At 45.2% G+C, this 16,702-nt stretch overlaps 1 protein-coding gene across 1 annotated transcript in view; it reads right to left on the bottom strand.

Moving 5' to 3' along the window:
* The window catches only part of LOC134351725 (differentially expressed in FDCP 6 homolog), a 68,495-nt gene that overhangs the window by 34,463 nt on the left and 17,330 nt on the right, over positions 1 to 16,702 (bottom strand). The window contains exons 4-5 of the mRNA XM_063058302.1: positions 15,599 to 15,829; positions 4,980 to 5,126 (exon numbers count right to left, since the gene is read on the bottom strand). Coding sequence (XP_062914372.1) covers positions 4,980 to 5,126; positions 15,599 to 15,829 — 378 coding nt within the window. The remainder of the gene's footprint in view (positions 1 to 4,979; positions 5,127 to 15,598; positions 15,830 to 16,702) is intronic.

The raw sequence follows: 16,702 nt of genomic DNA, 5'->3' as shown, positions 1-16,702 counted from the left end.
CTGCATCACAGCCTGGTATGGAAACGTCAAAGCCCTTGAATGGAAAATCCTAGAAAAAGCAGTAGATATGGCCCAGTCCATCACAGGTAAAACACTGAGCACATCTACAAGAAACACTGTTGGAGGAAAGTGGCAGACCTCACCACCCAGGACATGCTCTCTTCTCACTGCTGCTATCAGAGAGAAGGTACAGGAGCCTCAGGAGAGACACCACCAGGTTCGGGAACAGTTACTAGTCCTCAGTCACAGGCTCTTGAACCAAAGAGAGAGCTACACTTGCCCCATCATTGAAATATACTGTATCCAAACCAATAGACTCATTTTCAACAACTCTTTATCTTATGTTCTCAATACTTGTTGCTTGTTTATTTTATTATTATTTCTTGTTTGTAAGTTTGTTGTCTTCTGAACTCTGGTTGAACACCCTAGTTGGGCAGTAATTCATTGATTTTGTTATGGTTATCATTCTACAGAATTATTGAGTATGCCTGCAAGAAAATGAACCTCAGGGTTGTATATGGTGACATATACAGTATATACTTTGATAATAAAATTTATTTTGAACATAGAGCTCTGTCACTGGCCTTGGACAGCACTGCAATAATTTTGCACACACACACAAACATGTAACGGGGAATAACAGTTATATTTATTAATACATATATGTTTTGCACTTGTTATTTGTCAAGCTCTCCATTGGTCTGTTTGCTGTTCATTTCTTATTGGTTTGGTGGTTCCAGGTACGTCTCGGCAAAACCGAGACGCTGTTTCTGGCCTGGTATTATTCGTGATAAACTGCACATGTGCAGTGTGCAGAAGGGACATACCATGAACAACTGTGGATTGGGGGGTGGGGGGAGCTAAAGGTACAAAATGGACCTCAGTGTATCAGAAAGTGAAGAAGTGGGGTGTGACATGGAGACGTGGCAACACCAGACCGCCTTGAATTTGGAGCACCTGAAGGAAGGTCAAATTGTTGAGCTGCAAGGAGTGTTCTGGGAATATCCAGCCCTATTCCAGCAGAGGCCTGGAAAATTTCAGGTATCACTGTACGTCATCCATTTGAAAGACCCCACTCCAATCTGTCAGAGACCATACCAGGTACCTGAAAGAGGGAGATTACAACCATGAGAGAACTGGGGGGAACAGAACCTTCTAAAAAGTGAGTAGAGCAGCCTGATAGGTATCATTCCTAAAAAGGATAACTCCCTGTGAACCTGGCCGGAATTCAGGAAGCTCAGTGATGCTGCAGATGGTCATTCCAGGTGTCTCACGTGGATGACTTGTTGGATTGAATTGGAAGAGCCAGGCACATTACAACATTAGACCTCTGCAAGTAATACTGGCGAGATTCCCTTAAAGAGGAGGAACTTGAAGAAGGTTCCCAGGGAGTACACAGCATTTAGAACACTCATTGGCCTGTACCAGTTCACTGTCATGCCTTTTGGGTTGTACGGAACAGCTGCAACATTTCAGCAACGGATGGACCAGACGCTGCAGGGCTGTGAAGGGTGCTGTGCGGCCTATTTAGATGATGTGGTCATCTACAGCGACACCTGGAATGACCATCTCCAGCATCTGTGCCAGGACCTGAGATACATCCATGAGGCAGGCTCAACACTAGGCCTGCAAAACTGAGTAGGCAAAGCAACAGACAAGTTACCTAGGCTACCAGCTGGGTAAGGGGGAGGTGTAATCACAAGTCGACAAGGTAGAGGCCATACAAAACAGTCGGAGACCACAGACAGAAAAAAAACAGGTGTGATCGACCTTGGGGCTCGTTGGTTGGTATAGGCAGTTCATTCCCCAGTTTGCCACCATTGCTGTACCCCTGACAAATCTGACCACCAAGTAGTGAACTACAGACTGTGAAAGGGCTTTTTCAACCCTCAAGGCCCACCTCTGCTCATCTCCTGTCCTGCAAAGCTATGAATTTAACAAGCGTTTCCTGGTGCAGGCGACATATCTCAGTGTGTGACAGTGACTCACCCGTCCCTTCAGTGACGTATCCCAGTGTGACAGTGCCTCACCCGTCCCTTCAGTGACTTACCCCAGTGTGACAGTGACACACTCATCTCTTCAGTCATGTACCCCAGTATGACAGCCACCCGCTCCACAATCCCATAGCCTGGTGTAATGGCTGAGTTTTTGTGAGAACATGACCAAGAGTATTGATGAGGGCAGGGTAATCGTTACAGGGGGTCTATGAGCCCCTCGGTTAATGGGGGAAGTCCATGGCATTAAAAATAAAAGGTTGGGAACCCCGGTCTACATGGACTTTAGCAAGGTCTCTTTAACAAGGTAGCATGTGGTAGACTGGACCAGAAAGTTAGAGTACATGTTGCCCAGGGCTGAGGTGGCATGCTGGGTGGTAGGAGGCCTGGTAGAGAGGATTTGGGCTGTGGAGGGTCATTTTTCAGGTTGAAGGCCCGTGACCAGTGGTGTGTTGGTCTACTGTTGCTTGCCATGTATATTAATGATCTGGAAGTAACTGTAGGTGGCTCAATCAGTAAATTTTTACATCAGGATTGAGGATGTGGTCAGAGAAGGTTAAGTTATAACTGGGCAGCTGGGTAAGTGGGCAGGAGAATGGCGAATGCAATTTAATGCAGTCAAGTGCTAAGTGAATCGGGGCAGGCCATACACAGTGAATGACAGGGACCTGAGGAAGGGTGCTGAACAGCAAGACCTCAGTCATGTGCACTCAGTTCTCTGAAAGCTTTTGTTTATATTTATTTATTGACAAACCACGTGGAAAAGCCCCTTCTGGCACTTCGGGCTGCACTGCCCAGCAATCCCCGATTTAATCCTAGCCTAATCACGGGACAATCTAAAATGATCAATCTATCTACCAACCGGTACGTCTTTGGACTGTGGGAGGAAACCGGAGCACCCGGAGGAAACCCATGCGATCACAGGGTGAACAGACAAACTCCTTACAGGCAGAAGCTGGAATTGAACCTGGGTCGCTGGTACATGTAAAGTGTTGTGCTAACCACTATGCTGCCAATACACCCTTTGTGACACAGGAAGCAGAGTGGTGAAGAAAGCACATGATATACTTGCATTCAGTGGGTGGGACGTCACACTAGAGCGATACAACATGGAGTATCCTGTGGCATCCTGGTCAACACACAATTGGAAGGATGTGAAGGTAGAGAAGGTGCAGGAAGTTTCACAGGAAAGTTGTCTGAACTGGAGGGCTTGTATTATAAAGTGGTAAGAGAGGATGGGAATGTTTCCTTGGAGCTACGGAGAAGTGACCTTAGAAAGATTACAGAGCAATGAAGGACAGTGACAGGGTAGAAAGTCAGTCTTTATCCCAAGGGAGGGGATAAAACTAAAGGACAGAGATTTAAGTTGAGAGGGGAAAGATTCTAAGGGACCAGAGGGGCAGATTTTTCCTTACACAGGGTGGAATGAGCTGCCAGAGAAGGTGGTAGAGGTAGGTACAATTACAACGGTAAAAAGATATTTGGATGGTTCCAAGGTTTAGAGCAAAGCTCCCATCCTTTTTTTTTTAAATGCCATGGACCAAGGGGTCCGTGGGACTCAAGTTGGAACCCCTGGTTTAGAGAGATATGGGCCAAATGCAGGAAAATGGGACTAAACTAGACAGACAGATAGATCAGTTAGCACAGATGAGTTGGGCCAAAAGACTCAACTCCAAGTTGTACTACTATATGAAACTCTACAGTTACATAGATTTAGATGCTTGGCAGTAATATACATTAGTGTTATACAGAAACTGACCTGTGAATCTTGGTACTGCACCCAATGTTGTACAGTGACAACTTCTACCACTATGTACTGTACACCAGTGTTATACACTGACAGGGCTGTGTCTGTCATTACTATATCCCACTGTTATACAGTGACAGACCCAGTCCCCATTAGAACCGTTTCCCCAGTGTTATACAGTGACTGACCCAATCCCCATTAGAACTGTTCCCCGGTGTTATACAGTGACAGATCCAGTCCCCATTGGAACTGTTCCCCAGTGTTATACAGTGACAGATCCAGTTCCCATTAGAACCTTTTCCCCAGTGTTATACAGTGACAGACCCAGTCCCCATTAGAACCTTTTCCCCAGTGTTATACAGTGACAGACCCAATCCCCATTAGAACTGTTCCCCAGTGTTATACAATGACAGATCCAGTCACCATTGGAACTGTTCCCCAGTGTTATACAGTGACAGATCCAGTCCCCATTAGAACTGTTTCCCAGTGTTATAGTGACAGACCCAGTCCCCACTGGAACTGTTCCCCAGTGTTATACAGTGACAGACCCAGTCCCCATTAGAACTGTTCCCCAGTGTTATACAGTGACATATCCAGTCCCCATTAGAACCATTCCCCAGTGTTATACAGTGACAGACCCAGTCCCCATTAGAACTGTTTTCCCCAGTGTTATAGTGACAGACCCAGTCCCCATTAGAACTGTCCCCCCACGTTATACAGTGATAGACCCAGTCTCCACTAGAACTGTTCCCCAGTGTTATACAGTGACAGACCCAGTCCCCATCAGAACTGTTTTCCCCAGTGTTATACAGTGACAGACCCAGTCCCCATTAGAACCTTTTCCCCAGTGTTATAGTGACAGACCCAGTCCCCATTAGAACTGTCCCCCCGTGTTATACAGTGATAGACCCAGTCTCCACTAGAACTGTTCCCCAGTGTTATACAGTGACAGACCCAGTCCCCATCAGAACTGTTTTCCCCAGTGTTATACAGTGACTGACCCAGTCCCCATCAGAACTGTTTTCCCCAGTGTTATACAGTGACTGACCCAGTCCCCATCAGAACTGTTTTCCCCAGTGTTATACAGTGACAGACCCAGTCCCCACTGGAACTGTTCCCCAGTGTTATACAGTGACAGACCCAGTCCCCACTGGAACTGTTTCTGTGGTGTTGTACAAAAACAAACCGCTCCTCCCAGAACTAATGGTATACTTTACACCCTCACCCACGCATTTCACCTCAACTGTGCTGTCTTTATCGAGATGAATTTCCCCCTTCTTCTCTTTGAGGTCCTCGTTGACATAGTACAAGATGTTGCACGCCTTCAGGACAAACCAGCGCTCATTCCAGTTCCGCCGAACATATCCCTTCTTCCACATGTATCCCTGCGGAAAGAGGCCGACAGAAGTCAAAAAGGATGGGAGAGGGCAAAACTCCACAAGACACTCATCTGAGGACCAGGCAAACACATTGGCACAGGCCTGTCTTAAACCTCCATCTTAATTATATCACGCGAGGAGGCCACTGAGTCCTTAGCTTCAATGTTGCCTATTCCTATCGGTCCAATTCCTCTTCATTCCTCTATGCCCTGCAATTTTTAATATTTAATTTATCGATACAGTGTGGAGTAGGTCCTTCTGGCCTTCAAGCACACCACCGCAACAACTGTCGACAAACCCAATTTACTCTAACCTAATGACGGGGCAATTCACAGTGACCAATTACCGTACCCAGTATGCTTTTGAACCCTGGGAGGAAACCAGAGCACCAGGAGAAATCCCATACATTGCACAGGGAGAACGTACAGACTCTTTACAGAACGGCACCAGAATTGAACCCCTAACTCCAGACTGCCCTGAACTGCAATAGCGTTGCCAAACTGTTACAGCACGTTCCTGCACCCGCCACACCGAAGTCCCCCTTAATTTGTTGTCTATATGCCTAAACCGAGGCACAATTTACAGCAGGCAATTAACCTGCCAGCACAGCTTAGGGATGTGGGAGAGAAGTGGAACCCACATTAACACCAAGAGAACGTGCAAACTCCACAAAGACAGCACCCAAAGTCTGGGTTAAACCTGGATCATAATCATTGGAGTGAAATCTGTTGCATGGATTCTGACTCCAGGAATTCCAACAGGCTTGCTATGCGACACAATGGATGCAGAGATGGCAGTGCAGATTCACCAGGATGAATTCCGAAACCTGTGGTTATAAGGAGAGACTGGACAGGCTGCCTTTATTTACCCAGGAATGCAAGAGGCTGAGGGGTGACCTTACAGAGCATTATAAGATTATGAAGGGAGGGAGGTAGAATAGTCAGAAACTTTCTTCTCCACGAGCAAGAACTTACAATCTGGATGATGGAAGTGATGGCTTTGAGGTCACGTTTGTGGATGATATGCAGGTGGAAGGGCAGGTAGTGTTGACCCCACTACCTGTTATCAAGCAACAAGAGAAAATCTGCAAATGCTGGAAATCCGAGCAACACACACAAAACATTCCCGAAATGTCCAGTGTACTTTTCCCCCCCCATAGATGCTGCCAGGCATGCTGAGTTCCTCCAGCATTTTGAGTGTGTTTCTCATGTTATCAAGCAAGTGGATTCACTTCTCATGGTATCGAGGACAAAAACACCGGAAAATGGGAGGGGTAGGCCACTTGGTGCCTCAAGACTATCCCACTACTCAATAGGATTACAGCTGATCTATCCTGGAACGCAGATCCTCCTGTGTGCCAGGTTGCCATAGACATTAACCCCTAATCATTCAAATGTTCATCTGCCATCACATCAGCATACACCTGATGATCCAGCTTGCACAGAACTCCAGAGACTCACCACCCTTGGAAAGAAGAAATTTATTCACACCATTTTAAATAACCAAATATATTCACTCATTGAAGACCCATCCACTTGTGAGAACATCTCAAAATCTACCCTGTCAAGCCCCCCTTAAGATTGTGTGCGCATCAGCAATCACCCTCGTTCATCACATCGCAATGAAACCTATTGAATATTGAAAGGCCGACATAGAATAGATGTGGAGAAACGGTATACAAGGACATCCCTTTGGAACAGAGGTGAGGAGGAACTTATTTAGCCAGAGGGAGGTGAATCTGTGGAATTCATTGCTACAGATGGCTGTGGAGGCCAAGTCATTGGGTTTATTTAAAGTGGAGGTGGATAGGTTCTTGATTAGTAATGGTGTCAAAGTTTACAGGGAGAAGGCAGGAGAATACGATTGAGGGACAACAGATCAGCCACGATGGAATGGCAGAACAGACTTGATGGGCCAAATGGCCTAATTCTGCTCCTATGTCCCATGGTCTTCTTCTGCACAAAATGTTTAGCCTCTCTTGACAGGACAAACCTCTCACTCTGGGAGTTAGTCTGGTGAACCTCCTTTGATCTAAATCCAATGCTGGAGGCTTTCTTAAATAAAAGGATCAAAACTGATCACCGTACCCCAGGTGCGGCCTCACCAACACCCTGTACAATAGCAACAAAACTTCTCTATTTCTAAATTCCAACCTCTTTGTCATTTAGACAATGGGAAAAAAAGCTACTTGCTGCATCTGACTGCTAAAATTCAGTGATTCATGCACAGGAACTTCTAGTTCCCGCTTTACTTCACACACTTGCAGCTTATTTTCATTTAGATAATTTGCCTGTTGATTCCTCTTATCAAAGTACATGACCTCCTACATCATCTGTGCGTGAATTTAATTCAGCAGCGTTCAAAATGCCCAACTTTGAGCAGAGAACTCTTAGCCCTTAGAGACCTGGTGCTCGTGCTGTGGTGAGATGTTTGTGAGAACTAGTAGGGGAAGGAAAGTCTTCTTTTGGCCTCATGACTTTACTCAGTCACTACAATCTAGAACGCAAGGAAAAAGTGGAGACTGCAGATGCTGAAATCTGGATCAACGTCCAACCGCTTGCATCTATGGCGGGGAGAGATCGGGGAGGCATTCTCAACGTGGTCCTGATTCAGGATCTCAACACAAATTACTCTCATCCCAGCACCAGATGCTACTCGACCCGTTGAGTTCCTCCAGCCGCTTGATTGTTGTTAAGGAAAGAGGTCAACTGTAGTAAACTTAAGATTCAGAACAACAAGAAACACTGCAGATGCTGGAAATCTTGAGCTACGCTCGCAAAATGCTGATGGAACCCAGCAAGTCAAGCAGCGTCTACGGAGGGGAATAAACAGTCGATGTTTCCATAAGACCGTAAGATATAGGAGCAGAATTTGGCCATTCAGCCCATTGACTGTTCTGCTATTTCATCTTAGCTGATTTATTATCCCTCTCAAGCCCATTCTCCTGCCTCTCCCCATAACCCAAGGCCCTTCATCAGGACTGGAAAGGCAGAGGACAGAAGCTGGAATAATGGCTGCCCCCCCCCCACCTTTGGAACATTATTCTAAATGCTGCCCCTTCCTTTCCAGTCCTGAAGGACCTCAACCTGATACGTCAACTGTTTATTCTTTTTCATAGATGCTGCCTGACCTGCTGAGTTCCTCCAACATTTTTGCACGTGATTCAGAACTGCTTTGAGCTGACTAAATTAGGCTGATCTTCTGGTATCAGATTTCATGACTTTCATTATTTTGGGGATCATTTGCAACTTGCTTTGTTTTCTGACCTCTCCCAAGATCCAGGAGTTTATTTAAATGTTACAATAAAAGTACTTTGGTGATCATCTGAATTTAAGTAGCACCATGAACACTTTACTTCTCCTCATCCCATACTATACCTACTCCTGAGTCCTGTTTCTCTGGGGTTGAATAAAGTAACAATTCCAGTTCTCAATAACACTCGTGGCAGCTTTTAAAAGTTACCACTATCAGCCGCAAATCTAGAATCATTAAAGTTCTAAGTTCAAAGTAAATTTATTATCAAAGTACAGACATGTTACCATATACAACAAGAACATGAGAGGAAGACTCCTTGCAAGTGAATCTACTGGCTGTGGAAATATTTCAATGACGGGGCCAGTTAAGTTATCCCCATTGCTTCAAGAGCCTGCACTTTCTCTGAAGCTGAAACACCTTATTCTGCATTATATTATTGTGTTTCCCTTGTACTAACTCAAACCACTGATATGACGAAATTATCCCCATAGATGGCATACAAATCAGTTTTTCCACTGAACCTCAGTAAACGTGACAATAATAAACCAGTCTGCCATCATATAGCTGAACATGCTAACCTTCCAAAGGTGATTAATGGAGAAAAAGACAGAGGAGGAGAGGACTTGGGGTAGGAGAGGGGAAGAGCAGAAGACTGCATTTGTTGTGGTCTGCTCTTGCCCCACTGAATCTCTTCATACCTCTCCTTGTCCAGTCCTTTCCCACCTAGATCTGGGATATTGCTTGTGCCTTCCACCATTCTGACACCACCTCATCTTCACAAGGTGATGTCCAGTCTCTATGCACCTCCATCCCTCATCAGGAAAGTCTTGATGCCTGCCTCCATTTCTTTCTGGAAGAAAGACCCAAACATTTCCCCTCCACCAACACTCACCTACCTGGCAGAAAATGCTCTTACCTTCGACAACTTCTCCCACTGTCTACAAATCTCTCCTCTTCTTTCACAGCAGCTGTCTCTGCATCCAACACATCATCCTTCACCACCTCCACAAAATCCAATGTGATCCCCTCCACCAGCCACATCATTCCCTCTCCCACCCCAAGTCTTGATTCCCCTTACCACCTATGAACCTCCCTCTTATACCTCCCTCTCATTTTGGCTAATTTGCACCTTCTAAACCCATCACCTACCAGCTAACAGGCCAAGGGCAGAAAAGCACAGGAACACTGGAAGCTGGAAGTTGTCCTCTAAGCCACTTACCATTCTGACTTGGAAATAAATCAAGATTTCTTCACCAGTGCTGGGTCAAAACCCTGGAATTCCCTCACGAACAGCCAAATGGATTTAGCTACCCTTCAGGGACTGCAGCAGTTCAAGAAGGCAGCTCACCACCACCTTCTCAAGGGCAACTAGGACTAGGCAATGAAAATGCTGTCTCAGCCAGTGAAACCTACATCTCTTCAATGAATAAAACAAAATAAAAAATTCCTTCTACCCTTTCAGTCTTGATGCAGAGTCCTGTCACAAAAGGTCAACCATCTGTTTCCCTCCGCAGACACTGCCTGACCTGCTTTAGATTCCAGCACCAGCAGGTCTTCTTATCTCCGAGAGCAAGAGGCCGAGTATCATGCAGTGACTGACTCACCTACCACACAGCGAGACTTTCCATAACCTAGGAGCACAAAGGAATGTTCTCTATTTCGCTGGTCAGGTACAGCTTCACAAAACTCAACCACATCCTGGCCAAAGTAGACTGCTTGATTGGCATTGCACCAACCACTGTGAACATCCTCCCCCTCTCGCCACCTACCAGCAAGCGCACTGTGTACCGTCCACAAAACCACACGACAGTTACACTGCAGGAGAGGAAGAACCTTCCTTTCTAATCCTGAGGAAGGGTCTCAGCCCAGAACATCGAATGCTTATTCCTCTCCACTGATGCTGCCAGACCTGCAGAGTCCCTGGCGCACCTTGTGTGCATGCGTTGCACTGCTGTTACTCACCTAGACTGCTGACGGCCCTTCTCAAACGCGTTACTGTCCTACCAAGATGGCCAAGGGCAACAAACAGAGAGGGAACACCGCCAATTCTTGCCTCCCTTATAGCTGCACGCCATCTTGACTTGGAAAAACATTCCTGTGCCTTCGTTGCCATTGGAACTAAATTCCAGAATGCCCTACCCAAGAGCTTCAGAGGACTACCACCTTCTCAAGGGCAATAAAAGCTAACTGGTTTTCACACCTACATCTTGAAGGTTAGTAAGTTAAAAGAGTACATTGGTTCATATAAATTAGGAAATCGGTTAAAATATTTGCCAGTAAAGAAAAAAAAAGAGTGGGAAGTGTTTCAGAAAACAATTCAAGATTCTTGAGAGCGGGTAAAATAGCTAGATGGAGATAATATTGATTAAGAGCAGCACATAATGTGGTCAGTGAGAGTTATATGCTGGAGGATTGGTAGAGATACAGGAAACAACTAAAAATGATCAAAAACATTGATAACGGCAGAACATAACACGTATGAGTAAATTTGCAAGTATAAAAATATGAGAGCTTTTACAACGAGAAAAATTGGGTGGGGGGGGAGTAGCAAAAATAAAATTGCTGTTTTCCCCCTTCCTTTCCAGTCCTGATGAGGGATCTCTGCCTGAAACATTGGCTGTTTATTCCCCTCCATAGATGGCGCCCGGCCTGCATTTTGTGCACGTTCCTGTGGATTTCCAGCACCTGCAGAATCTCGTGGGTTTGTGAAAAATAAAAACTTGGTTGCATTTAGAGGCAATGACGGGAGGAATTACATCAGGGAAACAACAAAATGGCTGAAGCTTTTAATAAGTACACTCAGTGGCTACTCTATTAAGTACTTCCTCTATCTAATAAAGTGGCCACAGGGTGCATATTTGTGGTCTTCTGCTGCTGTGGCCCATCTACTTCAAGGTTCAACATGTGCATTCAGAGATGCTCTTTTGCACACCACTCTTGCAAAATGTGGTTATCTGAGTTACTGTTGCCTTCATGTCAGCTTGAACCAGTCCGGTCAGTCTTCTCTGCCCTCTTCATTAACAAGGCGTTTTCCCACACAGAAAACTGCTACCCACTTTCTCGCCTTTCTCGCTTCTCGCACTATTCTCCATAAACTCTAGAGACTCTGGTCTGTGAAAATCCCAGGAGATCAGCAGTTTCTGGGACACTCCCTGCCTGGCACCAACAATCATTCCATGGTCAAAGTCACTTAGATCACATTTCTTCCCCATTCTGATGTTTGGTCTAAATAACAACTGAACTGCTTGACCATGTCTGCATGCTTTTATGCATTGAGTTGCTGCCACATGATTGGCTGATTAGATATTTACATTACAGGTGGACACATGATTGGCTGATTAGATATTTACATTACAGGTGGACACATGATTGGCTGATTAGATATTTACATTAGAGGTGGACACATGATTGGCTGATTAGATATTTACATTAGAGGTAGACACATGATTGGCTGATTAGATATTTACATTAGAGGTGGACACATGAAAGGCTGATTAGATATTTACATTAGAGGTGGACACATGATTGGCTGATTAGATATTTACATTACAGGTGGACACATGATTGGCTGATTAGATATTTACATTAGAGGTGGACACATGATTGGCTGATTAGATATTTACATTAGAGGTGGACACATGATTGGCTGATTAGATATTTACATTAGAGGTGGACACATGAAAGGCTGATTAGATATTTACATTACAGGTGGACATGTGGACCTAATAAAGTGGCCTCTGAGTGTGTAATGTAACGATGAATTTGACAAAATGGAAGGAAAATAATCAAAGATGCACCGGCACCCAGGAAATTCTTTATCATTGGAGAATTCATGAAGAAATTAAAGGAATCCAAAACAGACAGTTTCCCTGGACCGCCTGGCTCCATCCTAGGCTTCTCTACTAGAGCAGCTTATAGATGTACACTCGATACATTCCTGATCACCTTCCAAACTCTCTGGATTCTGCAGTAGTTCCAGTAGGTTGGAAGGGATCAAATCTAACGCCACTATGTGTGAAAATGGAGGGAAAACAGAACTGAGGATCTTTTGGGGCTGGTATCAGCTGTCAACAAAACACTGGCCTTCTTAAGGTCTGGTTACAAGGAGCTTAAAAGGACAAAAACACAAGAGATTCTGCAGATGCTGTAAATCCAGAGCAATGCAGAAGGAACTCAGCAGGTCTGGTAGCATCTGCAGAGAGGAATAATGGTTCCAGCTAAGACCCTGACTAAGGGGGTGGGGGTGTTGTGTGTGTGTGTGTGTGTGTGTGTGTGTGTGTCTCTCTCGCTAGAAAGTCAAAACATGATTAGACAAATTCAGCATGTTTGTTCTCTCATGTTCTATTTTCGTACACCTTGGAGGCCGTTTAGCCCATCGAGTCTGTGTCAGCTCCCAGCATATTCCTATCAGTCCCACTTGCTCTCTCATCCGGTTTCCTCTCACATTCCGAAGATGTACAGGTTAAGGTCAGTAAACTGTGGGCATGCTACACTGACGTCAGAAACAAGATGACACTTCTGAATCACCCCCAGCACATCCTCCGACTGTGTTGGCATAAAGCTAACCTTTAAATTTCATGAGCTATGTCTAAAACCTGAAACTCGGAGAGCAGCCCTGTCATCCAACCTCTTGCCAATCTTATTTTAAGTTCATATTTGATAAGACCTATTCCCTCTTCATGTTGTTTCTGGGCTCACAGGACCCTGGACTTCTATCACACAGATCACTTCTGTAAAAGAGATGCCTAAAATAAAAAAAAAACTAAACTTCTACTAATTTAAACTAAGTTCCTAATCAACTATCATAATCAGTAAGCATTGTTTAATACAGGGACTACCTCACTGAGACCCACTGATGCTGACAAGCCAACGAAGGCCCCAGTGGATACCATGACTATGCAGTGATTTCCCCATAAATAGCAACACACGTGGACAAACGCCATGCAGTAAATTCCAAATTCAGCAGACACTGAACTCACTTAAGAATAAATTCCTCCTCATGTTACCCTCCAAGTTCTCATTCCTGTTAAGGTCGTAAACATCCATGGTTTTTGAATTCTCAATGCCCCATACATTTAGATCCTGCTGTTTGTAATGTCACCTGATGCCAAAACAAAGACCCTACTCCTGTCTTCTGTATATAAATCATTCTAATTATGTTATTACTTCCCAAAAATTCTATATAAGTTTGAACAAAAGATAAACTTGAGGTTTTCCCAAATCCCCAGTGACTTGGAGTAAATCAACTGTGAGGGAGAACTGCCGGATTATCTCTGTAGTGTCAGTAACTTTAAATTCCTCTGTGTTACCATATCAGAGGATCACACGAGTGTCACCACAAAGGCGGCACAACAGCCCCTCTACTTTCTCAGAAGTTCACTGAAAGTCGTCTCTAGATGTGCAGTGGAGTTGATCCTATCTGGCTGCATCACAGCTAGTGTGGAAATACAACGCCCAGGGACAGATAAGGCTACAGAAAGTGGCAGATATAACGTGGTCAATCACAGGCAAAGGCCTCCCCACTACGGAGGAAAGCAGCATCCATCATCGGGGACCCCCACCATCCAGAACATGCTCTCTTCTCGCTACTACCATGGGGCGAGAGGTACAAGCCTTGCCCACACCACCAAGTTCAAGAATAACCATTACCCTTCAACCATCAGGCTTCACTCACTCAGACTCAGAACTGATTCCACAACCCATGGATTCACTTGAAGGACTCTACAACTCATGGTCTTGGTATAATTTAATTATTTTCTTTAATTATTTGCACAATTTGCCTTCTTTTGCATCAGTCTTTGTGAATGATTCTATTGTATTTATCTTCCTGTAAATGCCTGCAAGAAGAACCTCAAGGTAGTATATGGAGACATGCAGTATATACTACATACTGTGATAATAAATCTCCTTTGACTTTTGAGATCTGCTCCCTCTCCTGGGCCAATCGCAGAGGAACACAGCGATACAGCGTGTGTCCGGAAAGCCAAAGTGCAGCTGAGAAACTGGGTAGGCTCCGGCAAGGGAGACCACAGTGTCTGATCCAAAAACAAACTTCCCCCTCATTCCCTTCGAGATGTCCAGGAACACACGTGTCACAGTTTGGGAATCTCTGCTTTATTTTTACTGTTTTAAATAATTTAATGAACGGATCCAAGAGGAGTCATAAAGCTCTGACTGTTGTTTGTAAGTCAATCGATCTAAAGCCTTGGGTTCCACCTGCCACAGGCTTACTGTTAAAGCCTTGGGTCGGATGGGGGTTGGTGTCCATTTTGAGGCTTCATATCATACATGTGTACGGATTATCGTCCATAGATGCTGCCCGACTTCAGAATTTTGCATGTGTGTTGTTGGAACACAAGGTCAAAAGACATAGGAGCAGAAGTCGGCCTTTCAGCCCATCGAGTCTTCCCTGCCAATGCATTATGGCTGATTTATTAACCCTATCAACCCCATTCTCCTGCTTATTGAGCATGGTATGGTCAAGACTGAGCCCATTCTTATCTTATGAGGGAGTGGGGGGGGGTGTAATTAATATTGTAATGGACATTTTACTATATAAAGATGGTTTATCTTGGTTCAGACGATCCAAATTATAAAATATGAAGACTAGAAGACCATAAGACATAGGAGCAGAATTAGCCATTTGGTCCCTTGAGTCTGCTCCAAAATTCAAACATGGGCGATTTTTTTTAACCCCCTTCAACCCCCATTCTCCTGCCTTCTCCCTGTAAACTTCAACACCCTTAACTAATTAAGAACCTGATTAGCATCATTTGTCACATGCAGTCAAATGTATTATTTGCATCAAATCAAATCAGCAAGGATGGTACTGGGCAGCCCACAAGTGCTGCCACGCTTCTGGCGCCAACAGAGCATGTGCACAACTCACTAACCCTAATCACACACTTTTGGAATATGGGAGGAAACCAGAGTACTTGGAGGAAACCCACTCGGTCACAGGGAGAACGTACAAACTCTTTACAGACAGTGACAGGAATTGAACCCTAATAATTGATCACTGACTGGTACTGTAAAGCAGTGACTCTAACCACTACACTACCATGCCACCGCATTCTGCTGGCCTTTGTCAACGTAGCACTTGTGTGATTCTCACAAGGGCATGTCCAGAAACCTCAAGATCTTAGAACACGTTTGCAAAAAAAAACAAACTGGTCTTAAGGTACATCTCGATAAAAGTGCAGGTTTTGAAAATGACAACTGACCTTTTGTGTCACGTCCAACACCAGCTCCTCGTAAACCGAGCGGATCCCCAGAGCAAGCGACTCCTTGCTGGCCGGTTTGGTGAACGTGCCTGACTCTATCAGATCCAGGAACTGCCAGACATTCACAGCTCCATCCAGGGTGGGGTTCTGCATAAAATGGTCGCTCAGCTCCCCTTCGTGAAGCCACTCCTGCCCCATGGCCGTGAACAACTTCCTCAGTAGGTACGCAACCTAAATGGACCATGGTATGGAAAGAAAACAGACCTAGCTAAGTGGAAGAACAGAACAAGACTCTAACAATCACAAACAGATGCTGGAAACAGTAACCACACACAAAATGCCGGAGGGATTCAGCAGTCAGGCAGCATCTACGGAGGGGAATAAGCAGTCAAGAGACCTTTCTTCGGGACCATTTTCAGTCAGAGCAGTGACGGAAGAGGGCTGGTGACACACATGGAACCTCAGCAAACGACAACAGAAGAAGGAATAATGAAGACACAAGAAGCCCTAATGAATGGTCTCAGACAAAAACCTCGACTGTGTATTCCCCTCCATAGGTGCTGCCTGACCTGCTGAGTTCCTCCAACATTTTGTCTGTGTTACTCGAGACCCCACCGATTATGTCTGGCCCCAGTCCTGCCACTTCCCCCCACTTCTCTTCATGCTGCCTATCTCTCCTCTCAGTTCCTCATGCAAGGCTTTGGCCCAAGATGTCAACAATTCATCTCCAGCCACAGATGCCACTTCACCCACTGCATTCCCTCAGCAGACTGGAGACACAAGATGCTGGAACCTAGAAGAACATACAAGACCCTGAAGAACTAACTGCTGGACAGACGTAGGGTCTTGACCTGAAACCTCAACTGTCCATTTCCCTGCATGGGTGCTGCCTGAACCGCCAAGTTTCTCCAGTAGATTGCTGGTCACTTCACATTCCAACATATGCCTTCCTTATCCCCTCTTCTGTTGTCGTTTGCCAAGCTTCCCTAAGCATCTCAAGCCCTCTGTTGACTCACTGTAGTAACTGTAAGCTCTCTGACTGATGGGCTGTGGAACTCTACAGCAGCAGGGGCCACACCCGCTCTTCACCTCACACCAAGAGCG

The sequence above is a fragment of the Mobula hypostoma genome, chromosome 9, assembly GCF_963921235.1.
Source record: "Mobula hypostoma chromosome 9, sMobHyp1.1, whole genome shotgun sequence".
Classification (NCBI taxonomy): domain Eukaryota; kingdom Metazoa; phylum Chordata; class Chondrichthyes; order Myliobatiformes; family Myliobatidae; genus Mobula; species Mobula hypostoma.
This window is presented reverse-complemented; position numbering and strand designations above follow the sequence as displayed.